Source organism: Aspergillus homomorphus, assembly GCF_003184865.1.
Source record: "Aspergillus homomorphus CBS 101889 unplaced genomic scaffold BO97scaffold_17, whole genome shotgun sequence".
Lineage (NCBI taxonomy): Eukaryota > Fungi > Ascomycota > Eurotiomycetes > Eurotiales > Aspergillaceae > Aspergillus > Aspergillus homomorphus.
In genome coordinates this window covers 512,576-535,016 of record NW_020291903.1, presented here as the reverse complement: position 1 = coordinate 535,016, position 22,441 = coordinate 512,576, and the positions used below count along the sequence as shown (strand labels likewise).

The 22,441-nt window shown below is 47.1% G+C and overlaps 8 protein-coding genes across 8 annotated transcripts; 7 read left to right on the top strand and 1 right to left on the bottom strand.

Annotated features, from left to right (window-relative positions):
* The first annotated feature begins 1,451 nt into the window (after positions 1–1,451).
* BO97DRAFT_390253 (putative GTPase activating protein (Evi5)) lies at positions 1,452–4,795 on the top strand. Its single transcript, XM_025693756.1, has 4 exons — positions 1,452–2,187; positions 2,242–2,855; positions 2,908–3,264; positions 3,316–4,795. Exons 1-4 carry the CDS (start codon positions 1,795–1,797, stop codon positions 4,640–4,642), a joined length of 2,691 nt encoding a protein of 896 aa, XP_025551703.1. The 5' UTR covers positions 1,452–1,794; the 3' UTR covers positions 4,643–4,795.
* Positions 4,796–5,476: 681 nt separating this feature from the next.
* Positions 5,477–7,703, top strand: BO97DRAFT_344825 (putative dynamin GTPase; the record flags this gene model as incomplete). Its single annotated transcript, XM_025691749.1, has 2 exons — positions 5,477–7,315; positions 7,392–7,703. 2 exons carry the CDS (start codon positions 5,477–5,479, stop codon positions 7,701–7,703), a joined length of 2,151 nt encoding a protein of 716 aa, XP_025551702.1.
* A 16-nt stretch (positions 7,704–7,719) lies between these two features.
* Positions 7,720–8,567, top strand: BO97DRAFT_59385 (uncharacterized protein). Its single transcript, XM_025700930.1, has one exon. The coding sequence runs from the start codon at positions 7,753–7,755 to the stop codon at positions 8,308–8,310; it is 558 nt and encodes a 185-aa protein (XP_025551701.1). The 5' UTR covers positions 7,720–7,752; the 3' UTR covers positions 8,311–8,567.
* A 312-nt stretch (positions 8,568–8,879) lies between these two features.
* BO97DRAFT_405475 (SDR family oxidoreductase) lies at positions 8,880–10,533 on the bottom strand. The gene is made up of 6 exons (XM_025695198.1): positions 10,433–10,533; positions 9,962–10,286; positions 9,837–9,895; positions 9,373–9,753; positions 9,084–9,281; positions 8,880–9,002 (listed from the first exon to the last, which is right to left on the bottom strand). The coding sequence occupies exons 2-6, from the start codon at positions 10,035–10,037 to the stop codon at positions 8,919–8,921; spliced, it is 798 nt and encodes a 265-aa protein (XP_025551700.1). The 5' UTR covers positions 10,038–10,286; positions 10,433–10,533; the 3' UTR covers positions 8,880–8,918.
* Positions 10,534–11,138: 605 nt separating this feature from the next.
* BO97DRAFT_451934 (uncharacterized protein) lies at positions 11,139–12,646 on the top strand (the record flags this gene model as incomplete). The annotated part of the gene is made up of 1 exon (XM_025699017.1): positions 11,139–12,646. The coding sequence occupies exon 1, from the start codon at positions 11,249–11,251 to the stop codon at positions 12,644–12,646; it is 1,398 nt and encodes a 465-aa protein (XP_025551699.1). The 5' UTR covers positions 11,139–11,248.
* A 1,382-nt stretch (positions 12,647–14,028) lies between these two features.
* BO97DRAFT_308752 (glycoside hydrolase) lies at positions 14,029–15,046 on the top strand (the record flags this gene model as incomplete). The annotated part of the gene is made up of 5 exons (XM_025691187.1): positions 14,029–14,280; positions 14,347–14,392; positions 14,480–14,551; positions 14,605–14,801; positions 14,876–15,046. Coding segments are annotated over 5 exons (738 nt in total), but the record flags the coding sequence as incomplete, so codon positions are not given.
* A 1,198-nt stretch (positions 15,047–16,244) lies between these two features.
* BO97DRAFT_424626 (uncharacterized protein) lies at positions 16,245–17,046 on the top strand (the record flags this gene model as incomplete). The annotated part of the gene is made up of 2 exons (XM_025696994.1): positions 16,245–16,488; positions 16,550–17,046. 2 exons carry the CDS (start codon positions 16,245–16,247, stop codon positions 17,044–17,046), a joined length of 741 nt encoding a protein of 246 aa, XP_025551697.1.
* A 1,937-nt stretch (positions 17,047–18,983) lies between these two features.
* BO97DRAFT_405474 (uncharacterized protein) lies at positions 18,984–20,480 on the top strand. Its single transcript, XM_025695197.1, has one exon. The coding sequence runs from the start codon at positions 19,462–19,464 to the stop codon at positions 20,206–20,208; it is 747 nt and encodes a 248-aa protein (XP_025551696.1). The 5' UTR covers positions 18,984–19,461; the 3' UTR covers positions 20,209–20,480.
* Positions 20,481–22,441: the final 1,961 nt, after the last annotated feature.

Here is a 22,441-nt window from a genome sequence, read left to right as displayed (position 1 = left end):
CTGAGATGAGGAGTCTCCCTAGACAACCGCTAGCTGCCACGCTTGAGCTGGCCAAAAAAGTCCAACTTATCAGTCATTCTACGAAGTAACTTGATTCAATCAGTCACACAACCCTTAGCTCTACCTTGATACGGATTCAACTTAATCTTAAAGGCGATTTACTGTATTATATTGGAAGGTGCAAGGACTGTTGATACCTCAGCTGGGGGTGACGCCGGGGCTGGGTGCACAATACATATATGCGCACCAGGTTATCAGACCCAAAATCTCGGATTAGTCTTCAGCAATGTGAAGTGTGTTCTATTGAGTACTGCCTGCACGACGCAGTCCATGACCTCGAAGAGTGGATCTCAATGATCTATAAACAGAGACAACATCGTGAGTCAGTCGTGACACCAAGCTTACTTGGTTCTACCACCATGCCCTTCCTGGCCCTGGCCCGAATTATCCGCACGCCTTCTAGAATCTGTGGACGTTTCGGACCCTGACGGAATCTCGGCGGTAACGTATGGTAAGCAGACTCAAACCGATATCGCCAAGACCAATCATACCACTCTTTGCTCAGGTGTTATCCAATCACATTTTGACTTGATGCTCTCTCGGGCACTTGAAACACATTAAACCATGTTTGAGAATTACATTCAGGGGTAGTCTCTTCCAGTTCTTTCCGTCAGCATGTGAAATTCACACCAACATGCCTACACTGAAGATGACCAACCTGCTGCGGTCGATGTCGCAGTTGAGTGTTTGATGTTGGGTCAGATCATCTTATCGAATCAGTGGTGTCTATGCTTCCTCTGTTCCATTTTTCTGCCCGTCATCTGCAGTACTAGCAGAGTGATAGTGGATCAATCGCCCAGGCGATGATACCTCTGCAGTCATATGGGTCCTAGAAGTTGGATCGGTTGGCTGCCGAGTAGAACAGACTAGGGTCACGGGAACCTGGAAGAGTGCGATGATGGATAATCAAATAGGGCAAGAATTGTTCATACCTATAGACTAGGTAGTTTAGTGCCCATTTCGAACAAGGAACGGGGGTTGGGGTTAAATTAGACACTTTCCATGGTTCACGATGCGGACAGCTATCAGACTCCATGCCAGTCAACAAATGCCCGGTCTGTACAGTATATTATAGAAAGTATGAATGAGTGAGTGGGCAAACAGCGCATAATTCCGCCCGTCGTGCTGCTGCTGGCTGATAGGGAGGATGATTATTGGCAAGCGATCGACGGGGCGAGGCTCGGTGGATGCCCTCAAAAAGCGACGGCGGCCCCTGAATGGAGGAGGGGGAGGCAAGAGTGTAAGCGTTGCTAGTGGCCGACACTAACACTAAACCATTTCATCGCGACTCACTCTCTTGCTCGTTCCCCAATTCCTGGCCCTGAAACCTCCCCTCGTCTTCCCCCCCCCCCCCCCCCAAAATAACGCCGTGTCCCTTTTTATTTCTCCCTGCTCTTTTTTCCTCTGGACTTTCTCTTCCCCTCCATCCTTTCCTCTGACACCCATTACAATCACGCAAACGACCAGACCAGGCGATTGTTCACCTCGAATCAAACAAACAGCAGAAGCACCAAACCGATCCACGCAAGATATGCTGTCACCATTGACGGCCCCTCTTCCGACTGTCCATCTTCCTTATCGCGTCTCCCTTTCGAACTAACCCCACCGCTTCTGTCGCGCCCATCAACAAACCAACCCCCTCTGTGCCAATCCCCCTGCCGGCTAGATCTTTTCGAGGAATGTACCGACGGGGTCTGTGAGAAAACTATCATAATCACAAATCAAAGAGTCACAATGGCCGTCGAGAGCTCCGATAAAATTCCAACTCATGTCCATTCGGACTCGACACATACGGTGTCGCATGACACCGATTCCATGGTGACCGTACCGTTGACTTCCAACTCAGAAGACACACAACCCGACTGGCGGACGCTAGACATTCCTCCCACCCCGATCGACGTGACTACGCCAACAAGCGAGAACTCAAGCGACGAAGAGACTGACGCAAGGACCACACCAACCCAAGACCCACAGATATTCGAGCTACAGCCAGTCGCATATCGCGATGAAACCAGCTCGACTCGATCCCGCAGGAGTGGGGAACATGATCGACAAGATGATGCGGTAGACTGGGAGGAACTCGAGAAGTCGGAAGAGCAGGAGCCTCGTTGTGAGGGATCAGACGAGGTATGTATCTCAGAACGAATATCTCGAAGTGGTGCACCGGTTGACATGAACTAGTCAACCGCGCTTCTATTGGCACGCCTTGAACAGGAAAACAATGCGTTGGCGACCAATCCCAAGTCGGGCTTGCCGAAAAAGTCCCACGCCCAGCAAGTGACACAAAGGCAGTCCCGATCTCAGTCTTTGCATCAAATTAAGCGCCTGATAGACGAGGATCCCCGGTCATCTCTCCGATACTCGCAATTACCTCCCCCGCCTATGACCGAGTTGGAATTCTGGGCAGCCCTGGTCGCAGACTATCCTCAAACAGCTCAGCGGCTCCCGACATTGACTTCGAACAAGATTAGAAGTGGTGTCCCGCCTCCCCTGCGTGGTGTCGTGTGGCCCAGCTTGGCAGGAGCCCGAGACTCGACATTGCTATATGAATACCAGAGACTATGTGGCGAAACAAGTCCGTATGAAGGTCTGATCGGCAAGGATATAGGGCGTAGTTTCCCCAACGTGGAGATGTTCCGTGACCCCAATGGTGAAGGACAACAGATGCTTGGTCGAGTACTGAAATGTTTCAGTCTCTACGACACGAAGATCGGCTACTGTCAAGGATTAGGCTTTGTCGTTGGTCCCTTGCTTATGCATATGACGGATGCAGAAGCATTCTGCGTGCTTGTGCGGTAAGGCTTCTTTCATCGCGCATGAATGCAAACTTAACACTAACGGCATCAGGTTAATGGACCATTATGACCTGCGAACTTGCTACCTCCCGGACCTTTCGGGCCTCCATCTTCGGGTCTATCAATTCCAGAACCTATTGTCCCGTTTACGGCCAGGCTTATTCGCACACCTTGAGGCACTCAATGTGGAGCCGGTTTATGTCTCACAGTGGTTTCTATCGTTCTTTGCCGTCGCTTGTCCGCTCCCAATGCTTCTTCGTATCTACGATGTGATCTTCCTTGAAGGAGCCTGCGAGACTTTGATGCGTGTTGCTCTTTCTTTGATGACGCGGAACGAAAAGAAGATCATGGCTTGTGCCGAATTTGAGGACGTCATGCAGCTTTTGTTGTCAAGAAGTCTTTGGGACACGTACGTAAAATGCTGACGAGGGCCCTCGACGTCTTAGCTAATAAGTTACAGATACGCTTGTCATGCGGACGAATTTGTCAACGATTTTGTCTCCCTCACATCGCTTGTTACGAAGGAGAGTCTCCAAGCTTTGGAGGCCAGCTATAATCAGTCCCAGGGTGTGCCGACCGGTATCTCTTTCCCCCAGATGCAAGCCACAGCCTCACGATTCCTTGGGCGGCTTTGGGCCGGTTCCTCCCACAACTCCACCAAGTCGGTTAATCTCAACCCTAACGCCGCTAGCGCGGCTATCCGGCGATCGGCGTCTAAACAAAGCATGACCTCCACACTCAACTCGGTTGAGTCGATATCCGACGCTAGCACTGCACCGACAGAGCTATCGACGGACGCGCCGAAGCCGCGTGCGAAATCTGCAATGTCGCAACACAAGGACCGCGACCTTCACACGCAGATTGAGGATCTGTTAATGGCCCTTAGTGATCTGCAACGACAACATGCGGATCTGACGCGCGAATTGCAGCAGGAGCGTGAGGAGCGTGAGGAAGACCAAGCGCTGGCCAAGTCAATGTTGGAGTACATCAAACGGACCAGCGATGAGCCCCCAATGGACTTGGTTCACAAAGCCGACGCACGCTTCGCCACGGTAGAATCCGCGAAGCATGTCCCAATGGATCAGACAAAGCAACAACTCCGGGATGACCTCAAGCGTTGGAAGGAGATGCATGCGACAGAAGCCAGCCGATGCTCAGGTCTCACACGACGAATTGACGAGATCGACAAAGATAACTCGTCATTGCGGGAACAGCTCCGAGAAGCGCGTGGCCGGATCCAGGATAGTTATCGGGAGCGACAGCGCCTGGAACGCATGGTACGCGAGCTGCGCACCGTCAAAACTCGTACCTCGGATACTCCACCAGAGTCCTATGGATCTCCTACGAGCGACACCAGCGAAGGATACACGAGTACAGGTCTGCGAGAACTCAGATTGGTGCGGACCAACTCGCAGAAGAGCCAGAAGAGTCAGCAAAGCACATTTAACAAGCGGTCCAGTAGCCTGGGATTGCAGTCAGTGCTGGCAACTGAGAACAACAAGCCAGCAGCGGAAGAAGCGTTGCTTCTGGAACTGGTGAACGCGAAGACTGCGGAAGCAGTGGCACGACAGGAACTCGAAGAAGTTAAGGGAAAGCTCGATGCACTGCGCAAGGCGGTGTCGCGGAATGGCCAACCGACGGAGGCCCGAAATTCGTTCCTTGGACGATCGTCCTCCAGCTTAGGTATAGCCAAAGCACCCACGGAGCCGCCAAACGGAGGAGGGCTCTTCAGTGGTTGGGGACGACGAGCTGTTTCAACCAGCAATGAGACATTTGATGGCCGATAGTCCAGAGGATGCATGTACTAATTTTCAAAGTACAGAGGGGCTCGGTCCGAAGTTGTATCCTGATGTGTACTTTTATTGGAGTAAACAGGATTCGGTGTTGGATTGATATGATATCCGTGTATATGTATACCTGCATAGCTAGATCATAGTCCTTGTATTCATTGTACCACATATTTGATCTCAAATTCATGGTCAAACGGAATACAAAATGTGAAATAGTATAATAATACTTTGAAAGACCCGCCATGCTGTGATTCTCAACCCACACCATGTTCCTTTATCTCAGATATGAAGCACAAGTAAAATGATATTGCAAGACTGTGGCAGCACGTGCCCCGAGGGGATACTAACTCAACCCATAAATGGCATGGTAGCCTGTAATCCCAGTTGGCCTTCGTTCATTGCAGATGATGGGTTTGATTCACGTCTTCAAGTCCAACCCGTGACCGCCGTGTGGACTTAGAATTACCTTCCTTGTCCTACTAAACAAGTTGTCAGATCCAAGGCAAACTACTCGGTCGTACTGCAAGTGTTCAAACTGCCGTACCACTACTCTCTTGGGATCACGACATTTTTCTTCTACCACCAACACATCTTCAGCAACACAAACACGCTCTTCGCCATAACCACCAGCCACTAAACAACTCCAAATGACCCACCTTTCCTCTTGACACATCCCGAACTTACCCTTGTGTTTGTCTTCCACTTACTGCAAAATTCAGGTCTCAGCTCATATTCTTCTTTCCAATCTCGTCTCATACCCCTTCGACCCATCCATCCTCATTCTACCTTCTACGCTCCCAATTTGACAGCTTTTGCACCTGCTTCGTCACAATGTCAGACAACAGTACCTTCGTGCAGCTACAGTCACGGCAGTCGAAACTTTTGGACGGACTCGATGAACTGCGCACCATTAGCTCCATAAAGAACTTCGAATTTCCGCAGCTGGTCGTCTGTGGCAGCAAGGGCAGCGGGAAGTCTTCTGTCCTCGAAGCGCTCTCACACATTCACTTCTCTGGCAAGGTTGAGGGCTGCACACAGTTCGCCACAGAAGTTATCCGCCGTCGGGGGCCAACATCCACCTTCAAGGCAACGCTTGAACCTGGCCCGTCGTGCACAGACGCAGAAAGAACTGAGAGACTGCGCAGCTTCGAGTCATCGCTATCCACTCAACCATTCTATCTTCCAAATCTACTCGAGCTGGCTAAAGAGCACCTAGGCTTGGATAAACATCAGATTACAGATGATGTGCTCAAAGTCGAGATATCTGAGCCATACGCACCTAACCTGAAGATTGTCGACTTGCCTAGCCTTTTACCTTCGAAGAAAGAAGACACAGACATCATCAAGAGCTTGACCAAAAGATATCTCGAGGATACACGGAGTATCATTTTAGCCGTCATATCAGCAGAGGAGAAGTCCGACCTACAGAATGTGTTGGAGCTCGCAAGCGAGTGTGACCCTAAGAAAGAGCGGACAATGAGTATCATAACTCATCTAGACTGTCTGGAACCCAACTCCGAGCAGGAGAAGAAGTACATTGACTTGATCCAAAATGATCAGAAATCTCTCCAGCTAGGCTGGCATGCTCTGCATTGTTGGTTCTATGATTCTCGGCCTGTGTGGATTGAGGAAAGGGATAGCAAAGAAAAGGCTTTCTTCAGCAATACCCGTTGGGTGGCTGTTCCTCGCGAATACGTTGGTGCCATTTGTCTACGTTCTCGTCTAGGTGATATCATCTCAAATCATGCTCAAAGCCAGATACCAGGGCTCATTATCGATATTCAAACTAAAATTGCTAATCTCCGAGCCAAGCTTGATGGGATGGGACCTCCTCGCTCAGAAATAAATCAGCAGAGGAACTATCTTTTCCGAATAAGCAGAGACTTTGAGAGAATTGTCGGTCAAGCTTTGAATGGGGTGTATCTGGACGATTTCTTCGGTTCCTCCGAAATCTCTGACAATGCTTACGACTTCCGTCGATTCCGAGCTACTATACGAGATCTTAATGACTGTTTTGCTGAAGCGATGAATCTTCGAGGTAGTCGCTGGAGAATTCAGGAGCCATGGGAAACCGGGACAACGGAAAATGTCGCCACGCAATTGAATCCCTATTTGGATGGTTGGGCCCCAATCGATATTGATCGTGCCATGCTTGAAGCAAGAATTAGCGAACACGCACACAGAAATAGAGGCTTAGAACCTCCAGGAAACATGAACAACCTAACTGTGGGGTTTCTGTTCTGTGAGATGTCCGAACCTTGGGAAGGTCTTGCTCAACAGCACATGGAAATGGTTTGGGGCTCAGTACACCACTTCATAAAGCTCTTGCTCCAGTGTCTTGCAGACGCTCGTACCGTGGATCAGCTCATGAACAAGGTGTTTGAACCGCGATTATGCGATATGAAGGATGCGTTATCTTCGAAGCTTCAAGAGTTGATGTCATACTTGAAGCGTGGACATCCGCTGCCAATAGGTAATAGCTTTCTCAGTCGAATCCGAAGAGTGGAGAAACAGGGATCTATTGTCAATGCGGCAAGGATTACAGATACTGCTGTGGTCGATGCTAATCTAACAGCACTGGCTACAATCACCGCTAGCCAGACGATGCGCAACCCGCGAAGCACTAATACTGCTGCCGACATCCTCAATCAGATGCAAGCATATTATGATGTGAGTAGAAGTTCCCTAGCTGTATGTCTTCATACTTCAGTTATTTTCCGGCTGACCCCTTTTACGCTGATATTAGTCCGCAATCGTGACTTTCGTCGATAACGTTGCCACACTCGGAATTGAAAATTGTCTACTAGCGCCTCTCGAAGAAATATTCACAACCCAGACTATCAGTGAAATGAGCGACAAGGAAGTGACCGAAATCGCATGCGAGCCTGAGTCCTATCAGGAGGATCACAAACGAATATCCCATGAACTAGACAAATTAAAGGCGGGTCTGAATGCGATTAAATCATGGAGCAGAAATCCTGCCAACAGCAGAGTCCCGTCAACCCTTGCTAGATTCTATGAGGGTAAGTTACTCGGGGCTTCTCTTGTGACTCAATGATATTGATGATCTTCCAGCAAGGAGATCGGCGCGCCTCAGACAAGATGAAATGGCTGAACAAGGCGCAATGACTCCAAACAAGAGACGTTGCACAGAGGCCCCTGTGCGTACTACATCAAGCGGAAGCCTTGCATTGATAGATCAGAATGTTCATCCGAGTCTTGCGGCCTCTTTCAGTAATGATGCAAAGCCAAAAGCATCGTTCATGACCGGTATTAATCCGAATAACCCAGCCAGTCCTGGCACACCATCTGGCAGCATGGCAAGCTTGGTGAAGCCTGCAGCAACATCTCTGTCTGGAGGGTTTTCTAGCTTCGCAGCATCGAAAACGGGAGCTAGCATTTTCGGTGGAACGGCCTTGAAACCATCCGGTCTCTCACATGACGCCAAAACTAATACCGATGGTAGCTCGTTCAAACTAGAGTCTAGGAAGCCGAGCAATGCTGGTCACTCAGCGTTTGGGCACACTTTCGGGGTCAACCCTAAGGCTACTGGAGAGCCTACCATGAGGCCTTCCCCTGCAGATCCTGGCTCTTCGGATATTAAGCCTGAGACGGAGCCTCAAGACAAGTTGACACCGCCGAGCACCAAGAATGTTGATTGGTAGGACCGATGTTACTTTTCTTTCCATTATGATTATTCTGCAGGAACGGAAGACAATGCTCCAGGGAATGGGGTGTTTGATGTAGAACTGCCTGGAACATGCGTGGCTGAAACTCCTTCGATAGGCTGTGTGTGACTGTTGATGCGCCCGATCCAGTGACCGCCATGCATATCTGCTTCTTGCCAACCTTTAAAGACTATTCCCCCGAGGTCAGAGCAGCCAAATGATGTATATTGTGTACTTTGGAAGATTTGTGAAGAAGCTGACTTGGATGACAGGAGCTTCGATTGGCAGACTACGAACGAGGCGATAAGATGTTTGTGCGTGATAATCCGAACAGCAAGTGAGGTGGCTTTGTTTGGGGACGTGGACGGTGCTTGTGAGGGTTATCAATCCGCAGTGATTAGGAGGGGTTTGCCAAGTTGTATCTATGTCGTTTGCTTCAGACTGCAGACTCAAATCAAGCTACGGTACGGTCATTACGTAAATCGATTGCAGATATCTGAGCCTTCCGTTGGGAACCCGTAAGGTGGATGTAATGTTGACTTCCTCGAGCGTAGAGAATTTTAACCATGCGCAATAACCTTCAAGTCCTACCCATCGTTGAAAATTTATGGAAGTGTATACCCACCATCGATGACCAGATTCGCCCCGGTCATATAACTCGACGCATCCGACGCGCAAAACACATACGCCTAGCGCATCAGAAAAATATCAGCATCCACAAGTAAACCCTCCTAAACACGAGAGACAAAAAAAACCACCCCCAAACTTACCCCCTTCAACTCATACGCATCCGCCATCCGCTGCGCAGGGATCATACTAAACCACTTCTCTCGCCACTCCAGCGGATGGATATCCAGAATCTCCGTCTCAATAAAACCAGGCGATATGCAATTCACGCGACAGAAATCCACCCACTCAACAGCCAGACACTTAGCCAATTGCACGACGCCGGCCTTGGAAGCGTTATACTACCCGCCCCACCGCCATCAGCCTACATCCCTCACACGCCCCCACACAGAAAGCCCTATAGTAAAAGACAAGGGAAGGAGTGGAACATACAGCAGCCTGCCTCTGCGGCACATTCACCAAGCTCGCGCTAACCGACGCCGTGAAGATAACATTCCCGCGACCCTGGGCCTTGAAGATCCGGGCCGCGGCCTGCGCCGTCCAGAAGGCCCCGTCGAGATTGACCTTCATGATCTCGCGCCATTGCTCCGGGGTGTACTCCTCCGCTGGCACGTTGGACACGATCCCTGAGTTCACGACGATGATGTCCAGCTGCCCGAAGTCGGCGGCGATTTGGTCGACGGTGGACGCGATCGAGGCTTGGTTCGAGACGTCGGCGCGGTAGGCTGTCGCTTTTATGGTGTTGGTTGAGGCTAGGGTTGCGGCGAGGGCGTTCGCGGTTTCGCTTGGGGAGGTGTTGTAGATTATCGCGATCTTTTGGGGTTAGGGGTGGTGTTAGGAGGGGTGCGTGGGTGTTGGTTGGGCTGGGCTGGGTTGGGTGGGAAGGGGAGACGTACGTTGGCTCCGGCTTCTGCGAGGGCTTTTGAGACTTCGAGGCCGATGCCTCGCGCGCCGCCTATATCATTGTCTGTGAGAGGACTGTTTGTGTTGGTGGTTGGGGTGGTGAAGGTTGGTGCAGTACCTGTTATGGCGGCGACTCTGCCGCTCAGGTCGAAGGATTTGAGGACGTTTTTGTTTTCGGGCTTGTCGAGGACCATGATGGTTGTTCTTGAGGTCGTGTGTTGGTGGTGGTTGCCAGATGTGAAGCTTGGGTGGGGATCTGGGGTAGTTCTATAATGATGATGATGATGAAGATGCGAATACCCCGCCTGTCGGAGGCTCTCCGATCTCGTTTCTTCTCTTTCCCCGCCCCAGATCAGTCATTCTAGCTGCGACAAAGCGCGACTTTGATCCACCTTTGGCTGATGCTTTCATGTTGGGGGTCACGGTTACATGAGTTTCTCTGACTGCATCCGATGAAGCGATAGAATGATTGTCAGCTGTGTGACCGACAGCGGCGAAGACCATTCGTCTCAACCAGGCCAACGAACGATATGCCACAGCATCACAAATGAAGGTGAGCCATGCATCTCGCTGTCTCAATAGTACTCACGCTGATACTGAATTTTGGATAGAATTTGAGGCGAGGGAAAATAGAAGATGGAGCTCCCACTCCGAGCTGCCACATTTGGCTGCCACGCACAAAATCTCATGGGTTAGATCGCTGCGTTACGCCTCAGAGTTGTGCGTAGTATCAGATGATCTCAGAGTTCAGGTATGATAATCCATTTCAATGCCCAATGATAACGGAGTTTTGGCTTTTCAAGCTTGATGGCGCTAAGCGTCGTCTACGTGGCGGCCATGACAGCCTATGAGTCCCGAGCACCTTCACCTCCAAACGCGACACAGGGGCCTCTAAACACGAACAAATCAACATCAACTAACCAGGCGGAGCGATAACCAGCCGTGTCTGTGGCTAAGGCGGATTCGTTTAACATGCCCAAGGCGCGAGGCGCCAACGTCATTTGTGTATAAGTGAACTGTTTTGCTGTGACTCGCGTTTGCTTACCTGATTGAGGTGCCGCTGCTTTTATAAGGGCGGCATGTAAAGGATTTGTGTATGCTCTGGGATAATTACAGATTGCTTACGGAACATATACCTGAAAACTCTAATAAATCCTGGATTACTTTAGTTTATTTAGTTAGTAATTTCTGGGCGGCTTCTGCTTATATATTACAGTAAGCTACATAACTAGAAGATTCTCTAAACTGTATATAAACTAATCCTCTTTTAGATCTGTAGTAGCCAAGAATCATAACTTCTTGTTGGCTTTGTCTCAATTAAGTATAGGCTAATAAAATCATAGACTTCCCCCGCCAGCTTTCATATATTTAACTAAGATAATATAAGCTAATATTTTCGGATGCGATGGTGCAGTACGACTACTTGCCCGGACTAAACATGAGTGAGATCGCGGAGCTGAAAGCGGAACTTGAGCACAATCCAACCCCAGAGCAGCTTGAGACCTATGTCCGGGATCGAACGTGGAGCAACGCGACCTTTCCGCAAAATGCGACAATCACCGCCGCGTGCTCGGACGAGCTTTGGTTTCCTCAATCGCGATTCCTCCCGGGTGGGACCCCGAATAGAACACTAGCCTTTCCTATCGACCATTGCTTGAGCCAAAAGACGGGCGATCAATGTCGATTGCTCTACCACATGCCCATCGGAGTGGTCTTGGTCATCTGCATTCTGCTCAAAGTTGTATGCATGACCTTTTTGGTGAACATCGACCGCCACAACCGGTTCTTGACCATTGGCGATGCGATTTCGTCGTACCTGCAGCGCCCGGATTCATGGACCGTGAACTGGTGCATGCTCTCAAAGTCAACCGTAAAGACGAGTACGGCATGCCCTTGGGGAGACTCGTGCGACCCCGAGGTGAGAGGCGGGCCGCTGCCACTTCCTCCTCACCCCGGAAAGCCCTCGACCAAAGTCAAACTGTGGTCGAAGGCGTGCAAGGCCTGGGTTGTCCTGTCAATCTTTCCACTCCTTGGGGGGTACATCGCCATCACGCAGATTCTTCCCGAAAAGGCCCAAGCGGCCGCGGGGAACTTGGACTATTCTGACGTCAGGATCACGCAGGTATGGAATATCAAGGGCTTTGGCTCTGTGCAGTCCGGCGCCCTGCTCACGAACCTCGCCACTACGTACGTGGGGATGGAGCTGCTCGCCAACACCCCGCAGTTTCTAATCTCGTTGCTCTACATGCCGTTCAACGACTGTCTGACCCGGATGCTGCACGCGGTCGACTACAGCACTTACGCGGTTGCCCGGCGGCCGCTGCGGGTCTCGTTCCCCGAGGGCCAGCAGCGATCCACCTTCTATCTGGCCATTCCGTACCGGTACAGCCTCCCGCTGCTGCTGACGTTCACCCTCATACACTTCTTCATCTCGGAAGGGCTGTTCTACGTGCAGATCCTGCCGTACGATCTGGCCGGACAGCCACTAGAGGCTGCAGTGCTGATGACGTGCGCCGTCTCCACTATTCCGCTCGAGATAGCGATGTTCCTCACCATCATCATTCTCCTGGTAATCTGGGTGCTCTCAGGCCGGCGGCACAAGTGTCGAGCCATGCCCTTTGCCATCGGATGCAGTGTGGCCATCAGCGCGGCGTGTCATCCACCCCCCGGCGATGCGGGTGCAGCGTTCAAGCCAGTTATGTGGGGTGCCGTGAAGGATGGGGAAGATCCGGCTGTGGCATCGCATTGCTGCTTTACATCCTTGGAAGTGACTGAGCCCCTGGAAGACCATCTGTATGCTTAGCCAGCCATACCCTGCTCATCCATACATTAAAATCCCCTGTCACGTCCACGTAGAGCCTCCTCAAACACCTTTTCCAGGCCCCTTCCCGGCAGATGTCTACTTACCTCCACATTGAATTAATTGCAATGTAGCATCCCCGGCTGACTTGAGAAAATCTAACGCTGACAGACAATCTTTAAAATTTCGGCCGATCTTCCTGTATCGACTAATCCTACAGTCAAATCACCACATAACTGGTTGGTATACACATATCCAGAAAGCGAAATAGGGAGTAATAATCCTACGTGCATTGGAAATCTGATATCAAAATGCCTCCAAGCAACTCGGGATATTCGTCCTCTCAAATTGGCTAATGATGCTTATGAATTGGCACACTTGCTTGACACCACAGCCATAGCGGGTTGACCTGCGCTGTCTCCATTCCGCTTCTCGGGGGACCCGGTGGCTACCCAACTACTTCGTTTCCCTTTCATTATTGCGCATTCATCTTGTGAATTCAATGGTTAGATTACTGATAGAGCGTGTCTCATACCGTGGGAACAATCTGTACTGTGGTGCCGTATCAGACATGTGGTCTAAACCTCAGCCGAGAGCATTCTCTTATGTCTGAAGTACCGTGGATGTAAGTTCGGATGGGAAACCTAAGCTTGGACAGCTTCAAAGCTATCTTGATGGCAAGCGTGTGCGATACTGCAGAATAGCAAGACCCCCGACCTCTGGCTTGGCAATGTGAATGGCTCTTAAGCTAGCTCATATCCCCACATCAAAGCCGGATGACTTTATGATATTCTTTATGAAATAGACGCGATGTTCTATGGATACCGGGCAAAATTGAGTTTTCGTATTAGTCCATATTTCAGAAAGCTTGGTCGGTATGTTCCAGTGGGTCGGGTAAAATCAAAGAATTCCAGACAACAGCTGAGCCATCTGACGAAACCAACAATCAAAAGTCGACAAGCATGGATCCTCCCCGTTAAAATGCGATCATGCAAATTCATTTCCTCAAAGTCTTCAACTGGTATCTCATCTATGGATCTGACATCAATTCTGGCTGGACCAACAGTTGACAACCCTCAAAGGTATTTAAATCAGCCCGATTGCCCCAGTACATTGTGAGCAGGGCTTTGTACCAGCCTCACATACAGCTAACATCTCATCTACGCGCTCTATGTTCCTGTCTTCTAACCGAAAATTAGAAGATGGTGAGATACATATCACGCTCGAGTATTCTTGCGGGTCTCCTATTCTTGGCTTCCAGTCAAGACTTTGGATTGTTTACCAATCTTGCGTGGCATGGGTAGTATTTCCATTGCATAATCTGCCGACGTTGATCCCCAACTGACGTTAGAGCGTTCTATGCTAATGATTATATCATCATTTTTAATATTCCTGGTCTCTCGTTTCAGAGTGACTCGAACGGGGATGGACGAGTGCTGGGTGGCGGCCCTAGCTACCCTACTGTTGCCGACCTCCAACCTTGGCTTGAGCTTAACGCAACCCTCTTCCGCTTTCCAGTCCTCTGGAACTATATTCAACCTCAGATCGGATCTAACCTTGATTCAAAGATCTTAGGTGTCCTTGACAGTTTGATAGAAGCTGTCACAGCGAGCGGACGTTACGCGATTGTGGATGTTGTCAGTGCAAATCCTCCATGGCCCCCACACCTTTGTGACATGGAAACTCTCATCACCAAAATACAGCATAACTATGCCAGATTGAATGGCATGATCAATGGACGAGATGCACGTCGGTCCTATAATTATGATTTCGGGGAACTCTGGATCCGAATTGCACAACACTATCAGGCACAATGATCACGTGGTAGTTTTTGAGCCTACAACAACAAACTATTCTTCTTTTGTTTGACAAGATATGTGCTACATATCTTTGGCCTTATGAATGAACGTCAGTGCGGCAATCTTTCCTGAATCAAAGCTGGGTTTTAACAATATGCACAGCACATGATCTGGGCATTCTCACATGGGGCCGGACCATACAGTATGTGGTCAACAGAATCAGGACCGTCGCACGTACACAATATATCCTTGTACCTGGCACAGATTGGCAAGGTATAACCAGATGGGTTCAAGACTCTGAACGCGGTCTACGTCACATCACTGATTCCTCGAACAAGATTTTGTACGATGTACACAAGGTATGTATTGGTCCCATATATCCCCAACTTAGTATCATCGAAAGATAGAACTAATAGAGATCCACGAATGCTAGTACTTCGATGATAGGGGTGGTGGGTACTCGGGTACTTGTCATACTTTCGAATCAGGTGCCTTTCAAGCATTTGTTGATGCTATGGAGAAATTGAGAAAAATGGCAATCTTAACAGAGTCCTGGGGTGCAGCAAACGGTGGTTGCAATCAAATGCTCAATGATATGCTGAGTTTCCTCACGACTCTACTATTTTCTGGTTCTGAATATTGCTGTAGAGACCCTGTGGTTTGCATACGGATTATAATAAATTGATTGCTTCGTGTCCGCATTTGCCGTCAAAGCCTTACTGTGGGCTGACAAAACCAATAACACTACTAGGATAAAATCTTCGGCTGCTGGATCAGAGTCGTAAAAAAACCATGCTACGGCATGAAGTGTCAGGTCATCTGGTCATTCCTCCTCTCGGTAAACGACTTTGGGTATTTAACTCCATAGCTCATATGCCAGGAGTTTCATCATCAGCTGTTACATTCTCAAGCAGACATAAATTCGAGCGCTCAGATTTCTGATATGGCAAATGAGTCAGTTCAATTGAGCACAATGGCGGGTTCATCAAGGACCACTTATGACCATACGTTTCTGCTACCGATGAAAAAACTGATAACGTCCCTGAACAGGGTAATCCCATAGCGGTGCACGGGGGAGTCTCAGCGACAGCCAATACTCCAGCGTCCTTAGAAAGACCAGTACTAACGGGGAGCCCAGAGCAGAATGGTACCTCGGGATCAGTGCGAGAACAATCAGCACCGCCGGGGAATTGCATGCATTCCTCGGATCAACTTTTGTCTCATCATGACAATAATAATAGCCCACAGTCCAGCTCAAGCATTCCGACTCAGTACCACAAACGCATTGTCGAGATCGTCATGATAATAGGCCTTACAGCGGATATTGCGCTTTTGTGCGCACATAGTCTGTTTGTGACTAGGATTGACGACTATTGGTCCAACCGACATGCCAATAGGACGCTTTACCTATTTAAAGGATGGGTCTTTATCTTCAGTCTGCTATTCAGTTTTCTGACCGCGGTTGGCATCTTTGCCTACTACATACGCGCTAAGGTAACCTTTCAAGCCAAGAAAGCTGATTCCCGTTCTGAAGCCGGTCTTTCACCAGATGCGATCACTGCAGCGTCCCAGAGAAAGATACGTTATATTCCAGCGTTAGTATTCCTTCGCACAGCCCGCATCGTGCGACCCAAACAATACAATAACTAACCTAGCTAGGCTGGTCGACTGTCCTCATCGAGATCCTCATTTTTCTCCTCATATGTCTCTATTTTTGGCTGGTGGCGCTTTCACAGTACCATGTTTTCATTTGGGAAACTGACGTTGATGTGGTGGAAAATGGAACCCAACCAGCAGTCGCCATGCTTAGCTATCAGACCAAAGGCGATGCTGCAAGTGCCACCTTCAATCAGTCTTTGAGCAAATGTCGATTTCCTCACTGGGGAAACAAATTGACGGTCTGTGACAAGCAGTTCCCAGCACCTACCTCGTGGATGAATAGCACCGACTATGGAGATCTGCTCTACGCAAACTCTGATCCGGGCTTGAAGCACAAGGTATTCTATTCGTTATCGGATAAGCTGGTGCTCCAAACCTTTGTGATTTGTTCTTTCATCTTCCTTAACAAGTACGGTCATCAGGTATGCTGAAATCACGCAAACGACAGGGAACTCGGAAAATATCAAAGACCCGTCGCAGTATAACACAGCCGCCCCGCAGAATCTCTACATTCACGTCGTTTTGGCAGATAGACGCTTAAACATAGACAAGGGCATCCATTGTGGTATCCTCGCTCTGACCGAAGTACCTGCGCTAGGCTCCACCACACTGACGATCGAAGCCGAAGGTATTCTTGACGAACATGGCAGGATAGAATGGGCAAATGAATCCTGCAAAGATTTGGTCAAATTTCAGCCGCCACTGCTTCGCTTTAGCTTTCATATTAGATCTACAGGTACTTCGTATGCTAATGCCTGTGACATGGGTCTCGGTCATTCCGTACACCCTTGCATCTCACAGATTGTCATTCGATATGAATCTTTCCTTGAGAGCACAGTACGCAGCGTGCCTGGAATCGAAATCCTTGATATTCAGCTCAACGAAGGCGCTATCGTTGGAGCAGTGCTCATTATTGGGTATTTTGTTGGCATTTTCAATAGTTGATGGATGAAGGTAAGCGTGCTTGAGAGTTTCAGGATTATCTCTCGCAAAAAGTTCTACGTCATTTCGTTTACTAGGTATCCATTCATGGGAACAGCTTCTGCACCATTTTCAGATTGAATACGTCTGAGCAATAGTTAGCGGCTTTGAAGTCAGAGGGCGGGTTGCACTTCTGAGTTCAGTTCTATTATATCATCAAAGCATATCATTGGACGAATGAGAACAGAGTCATGGTGCACAAAAAGAATATTTGATTTATATTATTGGGCATTCATCAGAAGCTTTCTCTTGACTGATACAACCAAAGTATCAGAAAAGTCCATGTTCTTCTATAAATCATGGTCATATAAGCACCGCCTACCCGGGACAGTTTCTTGAGGTCAAACTTAGATAGCACTTAAATACCTTGAATTCGTGATATATGTACTGTAAGAAAGGAACAATAGGCTTCATTCAAAAAAATAGCTGCCCAGCCAACATCACCCATAATCTTGATTGAGCCTGATCAGCCCTATGAACCTGTTGATCCTATTGATGCGCGCAAGCGATCTCCCTGCAGGGGGATTCTATAAGGCTTAGCTTTAAGCCCTTAAACATATGCAGGTTTCTCAAGACACATGCCTTCGCTATGCTTGAACCACCTAAAAGAGATCAACGTAGTGTCTGTATGGAATAGTCTTTTCAATAGCAAGACCCGGTGCCCGATAACTCAAGAAGAAACCTTAACCTCTGGGATAAGAAGGGTTCCGTACCACATCCCTTCGGTCCGATCCTTGTGGTAAACCCAGCTGATCCCTTTCAAGTACAGCGGTGTGACATTTGCATCCTTAAGATCAAATAGAAGAATGGGGCTTGAGTCCCACGAGCGAAGCCTGGACTTTTGACTTGGTTGACGGCAGGCAGCGGGGCGGGCTTTGCTGAGATTGTCGGCATGTGGTGCCTGGGGGCTCGTTCACGTCTCTTCTCACTCCCATCGACTCTTCAGTATAGACCTTGGCAATTAACTTTCAATTTTTTCGATGTTTTTCAAGCTATATCTGACGAATGCTTCTGGAGATACTTCGATTTCGATGATTAATGAAAAAATTAGAAAAAGCTTTATCAAAAATCTATTGATTTAAACTTTTATTCCACTACCTCTAGGAGTCTACATTTCAATATTATGTAATTCCTATGTTTAATACAATAATCCCATAAAACCTTTATGCTTTTTTTAAATTTCTCTAGTCCCTCTATCTTTAATAAAAGGAGGTTACTCAGCATATCAATAACTAGACAATAAGTACTAGTCTTATAACTCAGTTTATATTTCTATAATGAGAATAACTGGAAATTAAGATGATTTACAATAAATAGTCTGGATTCCAAAAAATATTTTTATTCATTATCATTAGGGTAAAAGTCCAGTAGAGAATCGCGATGAGTGTGCTGGCTGACTGAGGCTGCAGCAACCACTAGGACGTTGGTTTGAGGCAAAATCTCAATTCCTGAGGCACCACTGTGGGAGCATTTTACCCGTGAAGCGAGTGTGACCCAACAGGCAAGACCTCCAAGAAGATCGGATATGGCCGATTTTGATGTTAGACGTGAGGCTGTGCCAAGTAGCGTACAGTTGGGCCGGTAGCCGGAGGATGTGGGGGTGTCGGTTGGCGCCTTGAGCCGCCGGCCTCGGCCCGACAATTGCTTCGGATATGAGTATACCATCAACTATATGGTTGCCTAAAAAAGAAGACCCCACAACTCCATCGACCATCATAATAGTGTAGGCAAACACAATTATTTCTTAGCCTGCCCTAGATGATCGATTTGAGCTTGTCATTGGTGCGCGCTGCGCATGGCCCGCAGAGACCGCCTGCGTCTGGTGCGCCCATCTGATCTAAGCGACTTAGACCCTGGACACGAGAGCCTGTTGGAGTTCTTACCCACTTCAGTCGAAGGAGATTTCGGGATCATTAGCATCTGTGCCATCGGTTCCAGTGGCAGGTAATAAACATTGACGCGAAAACCTGCATGGGGGACTTATCACTACCAACTGTTTGATTGTCATGACTACAGGATCTCTTACTCCCCAGAGTTGTCTCGACAATGCAGTCTGAGCCAGTGTCTACTCATATGCGCAGCATCCACTTTCAACACGTCAGATTTCAGTAACCCCACAGATGGCTATGTCTGACCCTTAAAACCGGTGCTCCTTGGCGACACCTGCCCCTGCGTTTTTACATCGCTGCCTGAAATCAAGATCAACTACTATCCAACAGTATCCACAGCAACAAAATAGATTTTAGGATATGTGATAAGTAGGCCCTTACAGCCACCACTTTCTAAGATACTAATCGCATAAGATCACAAAGTCTTCTTATCCTCAGTTCCCAACTCCCACTCCCAACTATTTTCTCAAGGCAATTCATTCCACCCACCATGCCAACCCTCAAATCCACCGCCGCTCTCTTCCTCCTCACCCTCGCCCTAGGTGCATCAGCTCAGCCCACCACTCAGGTCTCCATAGGGAACAACGCCAGCGAAGAAACCACTTGCGCCGTCTTCAACTGGGACCGTCAACCCGTCTCCTGGGACCAATACCCGCCTCGCCGCATCACCGCAGCCTTCAGCTGCCCCAACACCACTAACACCACCAACAAAAACACCGACACTTGCGAAATCACAGGAAGGGGGGGATACGGCACCTACTCTGCCGTGACGAACATCACCGGCCTCGCCGCGGGGCCCTTGACAGCCCTGGTCCAGAAGACGGTCGACAAGAAACAACTGCAGACGAGTAATTTCAGCGCCCAGGCCATGGTGTATGAAGGGGTCGCCCGCACGCCCCTCGCGCCGGGCCAGTCCGCGTACCTCACCGAGATCGGCCGCAGCTATTGCTTCACGGGGACGGTGGCCGGCTGCACGGAGGGCGACCACCAAGTCGCCGACGACACGCCCGTGCGGGTGTGTTCGCCGCTGTGGCAGTATGTCCCAACGGTCGGGAACGTGATCGTGGCCTACAGCGGAATAGTGAATGTGACGCGGGAGCAGGCCGCCAACTTGACGGATCCGTTTGCCGGTCAGAACGTGACGCTGCCGAACGGGGCGGCGGGAGGGCTGGTTGTCGCGGGGAATGGGTGGTGGACCGGGCTGGTGGTTGCAGTGGTGGTGGCGCTGATGGTTTGATGTCATTTCTGTGTATGTTTGGATCTATGATTCTGTTTTTGTAAGTGATGAGATGACATGTTTATGATCGGATTATACGGGACGTGTGAGTCTGCCAGCTTACGATGCAATTGGTTCTGTTATTCGTTCTTGCAAATTTGTGAGGATCAAGAGAACTTGATCTTCTCTTTTTTTTTGTTTTTTGTTTTTGGTTTTGTTTTTTCTGTGTTCTCTCTTGCCACTGGGGTATGAGATATGTGAGAATAGAGGCAGTGAACATGACCCTTGGGATTGTATGCTTCTATACATAAAGCCTCACTAATATTTTCTAGTATCATTCTATAGCTAGCCATAGTACACAATACAAAAACACAGAGTATCACTCTTATCCTTCGCCATAATTAATTAGCAATGTTCCAGTCTCTGCGGTAATCGTATAGCTTGTACCAAGGGATGCTAAATGATTTACATCTGCATCCAGCAATACTATATTTGTTCAGCTTGCACTGATCATGAGCATTATTATTGTCTGCCACAGATAGGGAATCGATATAGAGTCAGCTTTGCCCGAGCATGATTGGTGTGTTACAGCGTATGCCTTTCTATCTACCTCGCAAAACCTTATCTTGTTTACTATATCTTAATCTGATTTTAATTATATAGTTAAATTACTTTTTATATCTTAATCTAACTACTAGATAATAGTCAGGATAAGGTTAAGATATAACAATCAGGTTAAGCTACTCTAATAACTAGTACTAGTAAATTTAAATAAGTTTTTAAGAATAAAATCATTTCTCTAATATTCACTTCTAGAGTAATTCAGAATTAATTAGAACTTATTTAGGATATTTATTTCTATATCTTTTCTATACTCCAGTCTGCTTAGTAAGCAAAAAAAGCAGTAACGTAATCGGTAAGCGAGTGGCGCGTGTAAGCGGGCAGTGCGCCCACCACCAAAACAGTCACCTTCATTAACTTAAAGCTATTAAATCATTAATAAAACCACTAAAAATACCTGTATTACTAAAAAATACGGTAGAACAAGAGAATAGACTTATCTTAGTAATTAAGACTTTTAAAAAGTAAGAAATTCTCTCTATATATAAAATAGTAAGGGTTTTTGTAATTTCGGAGACAATTCTTTATAAATACTTAAATAGAGTTAAATCTTAAGCTAATATATATACTAATTTATATAAATTAACTCCTACAGAGGAGGAATTATTAGAATAATAGATTTTCTTTATAGATAAGCAAGAAATTCCTTCTAGACTTATATATATTTATTCTATAACTGAAATCTTAATTTAAAAGTACAGTACTACTACTACAATAAATATCAGCTATAAATAAATATATAACTTTATTAATTAGTATAATTTCTTAAAATTATAATTCTTATATTAATATAATTATAAGAGAACTTATTACAAGGATCTAGTAATTTTTTATAAATAATTTAACTGTATTTAGGCTGCTATATCAGAATATAAAATTACTAATTAAAATATTTATAACTTTAATAAAACTAGCTTTACTATAGACCTGGTTGCAGCTGTATAAGTTATTATAAAATCTAATTATATAAGTAAGCCGTTTCTTATACAGCCTAAAGATTGCGAATAGGTAATATTAATTAAATATATTAATATCTCAGACTGGGCCTTGCCTCTATACTTAATTTTTAAGAGGAAGATCTATATAAAGACCTGGTATCAGAATAAAATACTTTTTATATAAAGAATTAATCTTTTACTGAACAGCTAGACCAGTAATAAAATTAGATTATACTAATTTTAAGAATACTTTATTTCTTTAATAAAGCTATAAAGGATCAGCTGATATAATCTTTTAATTTTTAATAGATATAACTCCTATCTAATATTTTATTTTGATAAGATTTATAGTTAAAATAGTATTATTCTTATCTATATATCTCTGTATTTTTTATATCTCTGTTAACTATTAGATATTACCTGTTTCTTATTCTTAAAACAGGTATATAGAGGTTTAATTAAGAATTTAGTCTAAACAGGTATTTATTATATTAATAAGACTGATTTCCTTAATATATATCCAGATACTTATTCACTTACTTTTAAAGCCTTAATAATTTAAAGTATTTTTTATATTTCAGGCTTGGTACCTTTCCAGCCTCAGGAAGTACTTAGGCAGTTTATATACTGCTTCTACAAGACTACCCTGGTTAGCTGGCTAAGCACCGTATTAATTATACTAAGAACACCTATAA

Coding starts and splice junctions, on each gene's coding strand:
- BO97DRAFT_390253 (XM_025693756.1), top strand. CDS start 1,795: ATGGCCGTCGAGAGCTCCGATAAAATTCCAACTCATGTCCATTCGGAC. Junction 2,188..2,241: donor GTTGTGAGGGATCAGACGAG/GTATGTATCTCA, acceptor GACATGAACTAG/TCAACCGCGCTTCTATTGGC. Junction 3,265..3,315: donor TCAAGAAGTCTTTGGGACAC/GTACGTAAAATG, acceptor AATAAGTTACAG/ATACGCTTGTCATGCGGACG.
- BO97DRAFT_59385 (XM_025700930.1), top strand. CDS start 7,753: ATGGCTGAACAAGGCGCAATGACTCCAAACAAGAGACGTTGCACAGAG.
- BO97DRAFT_405475 (XM_025695198.1), bottom strand. CDS start 10,037: ATGGTCCTCGACAAGCCCGAAAACAAAAACGTCCTCAAATCCTTCGAC. Junction 9,282..9,372: donor TGCCGCAGAGGCAGGCTGCT/GTATGTTCCACT, acceptor TGGGGCGGGTAG/TATAACGCTTCCAAGGCCGG. Junction 9,003..9,083: donor ATGCGTATGAGTTGAAGGGG/GTAAGTTTGGGG, acceptor CTGATGCGCTAG/GCGTATGTGTTTTGCGCGTC.
- BO97DRAFT_405474 (XM_025695197.1), top strand. CDS start 19,462: ATGCCAACCCTCAAATCCACCGCCGCTCTCTTCCTCCTCACCCTCGCC.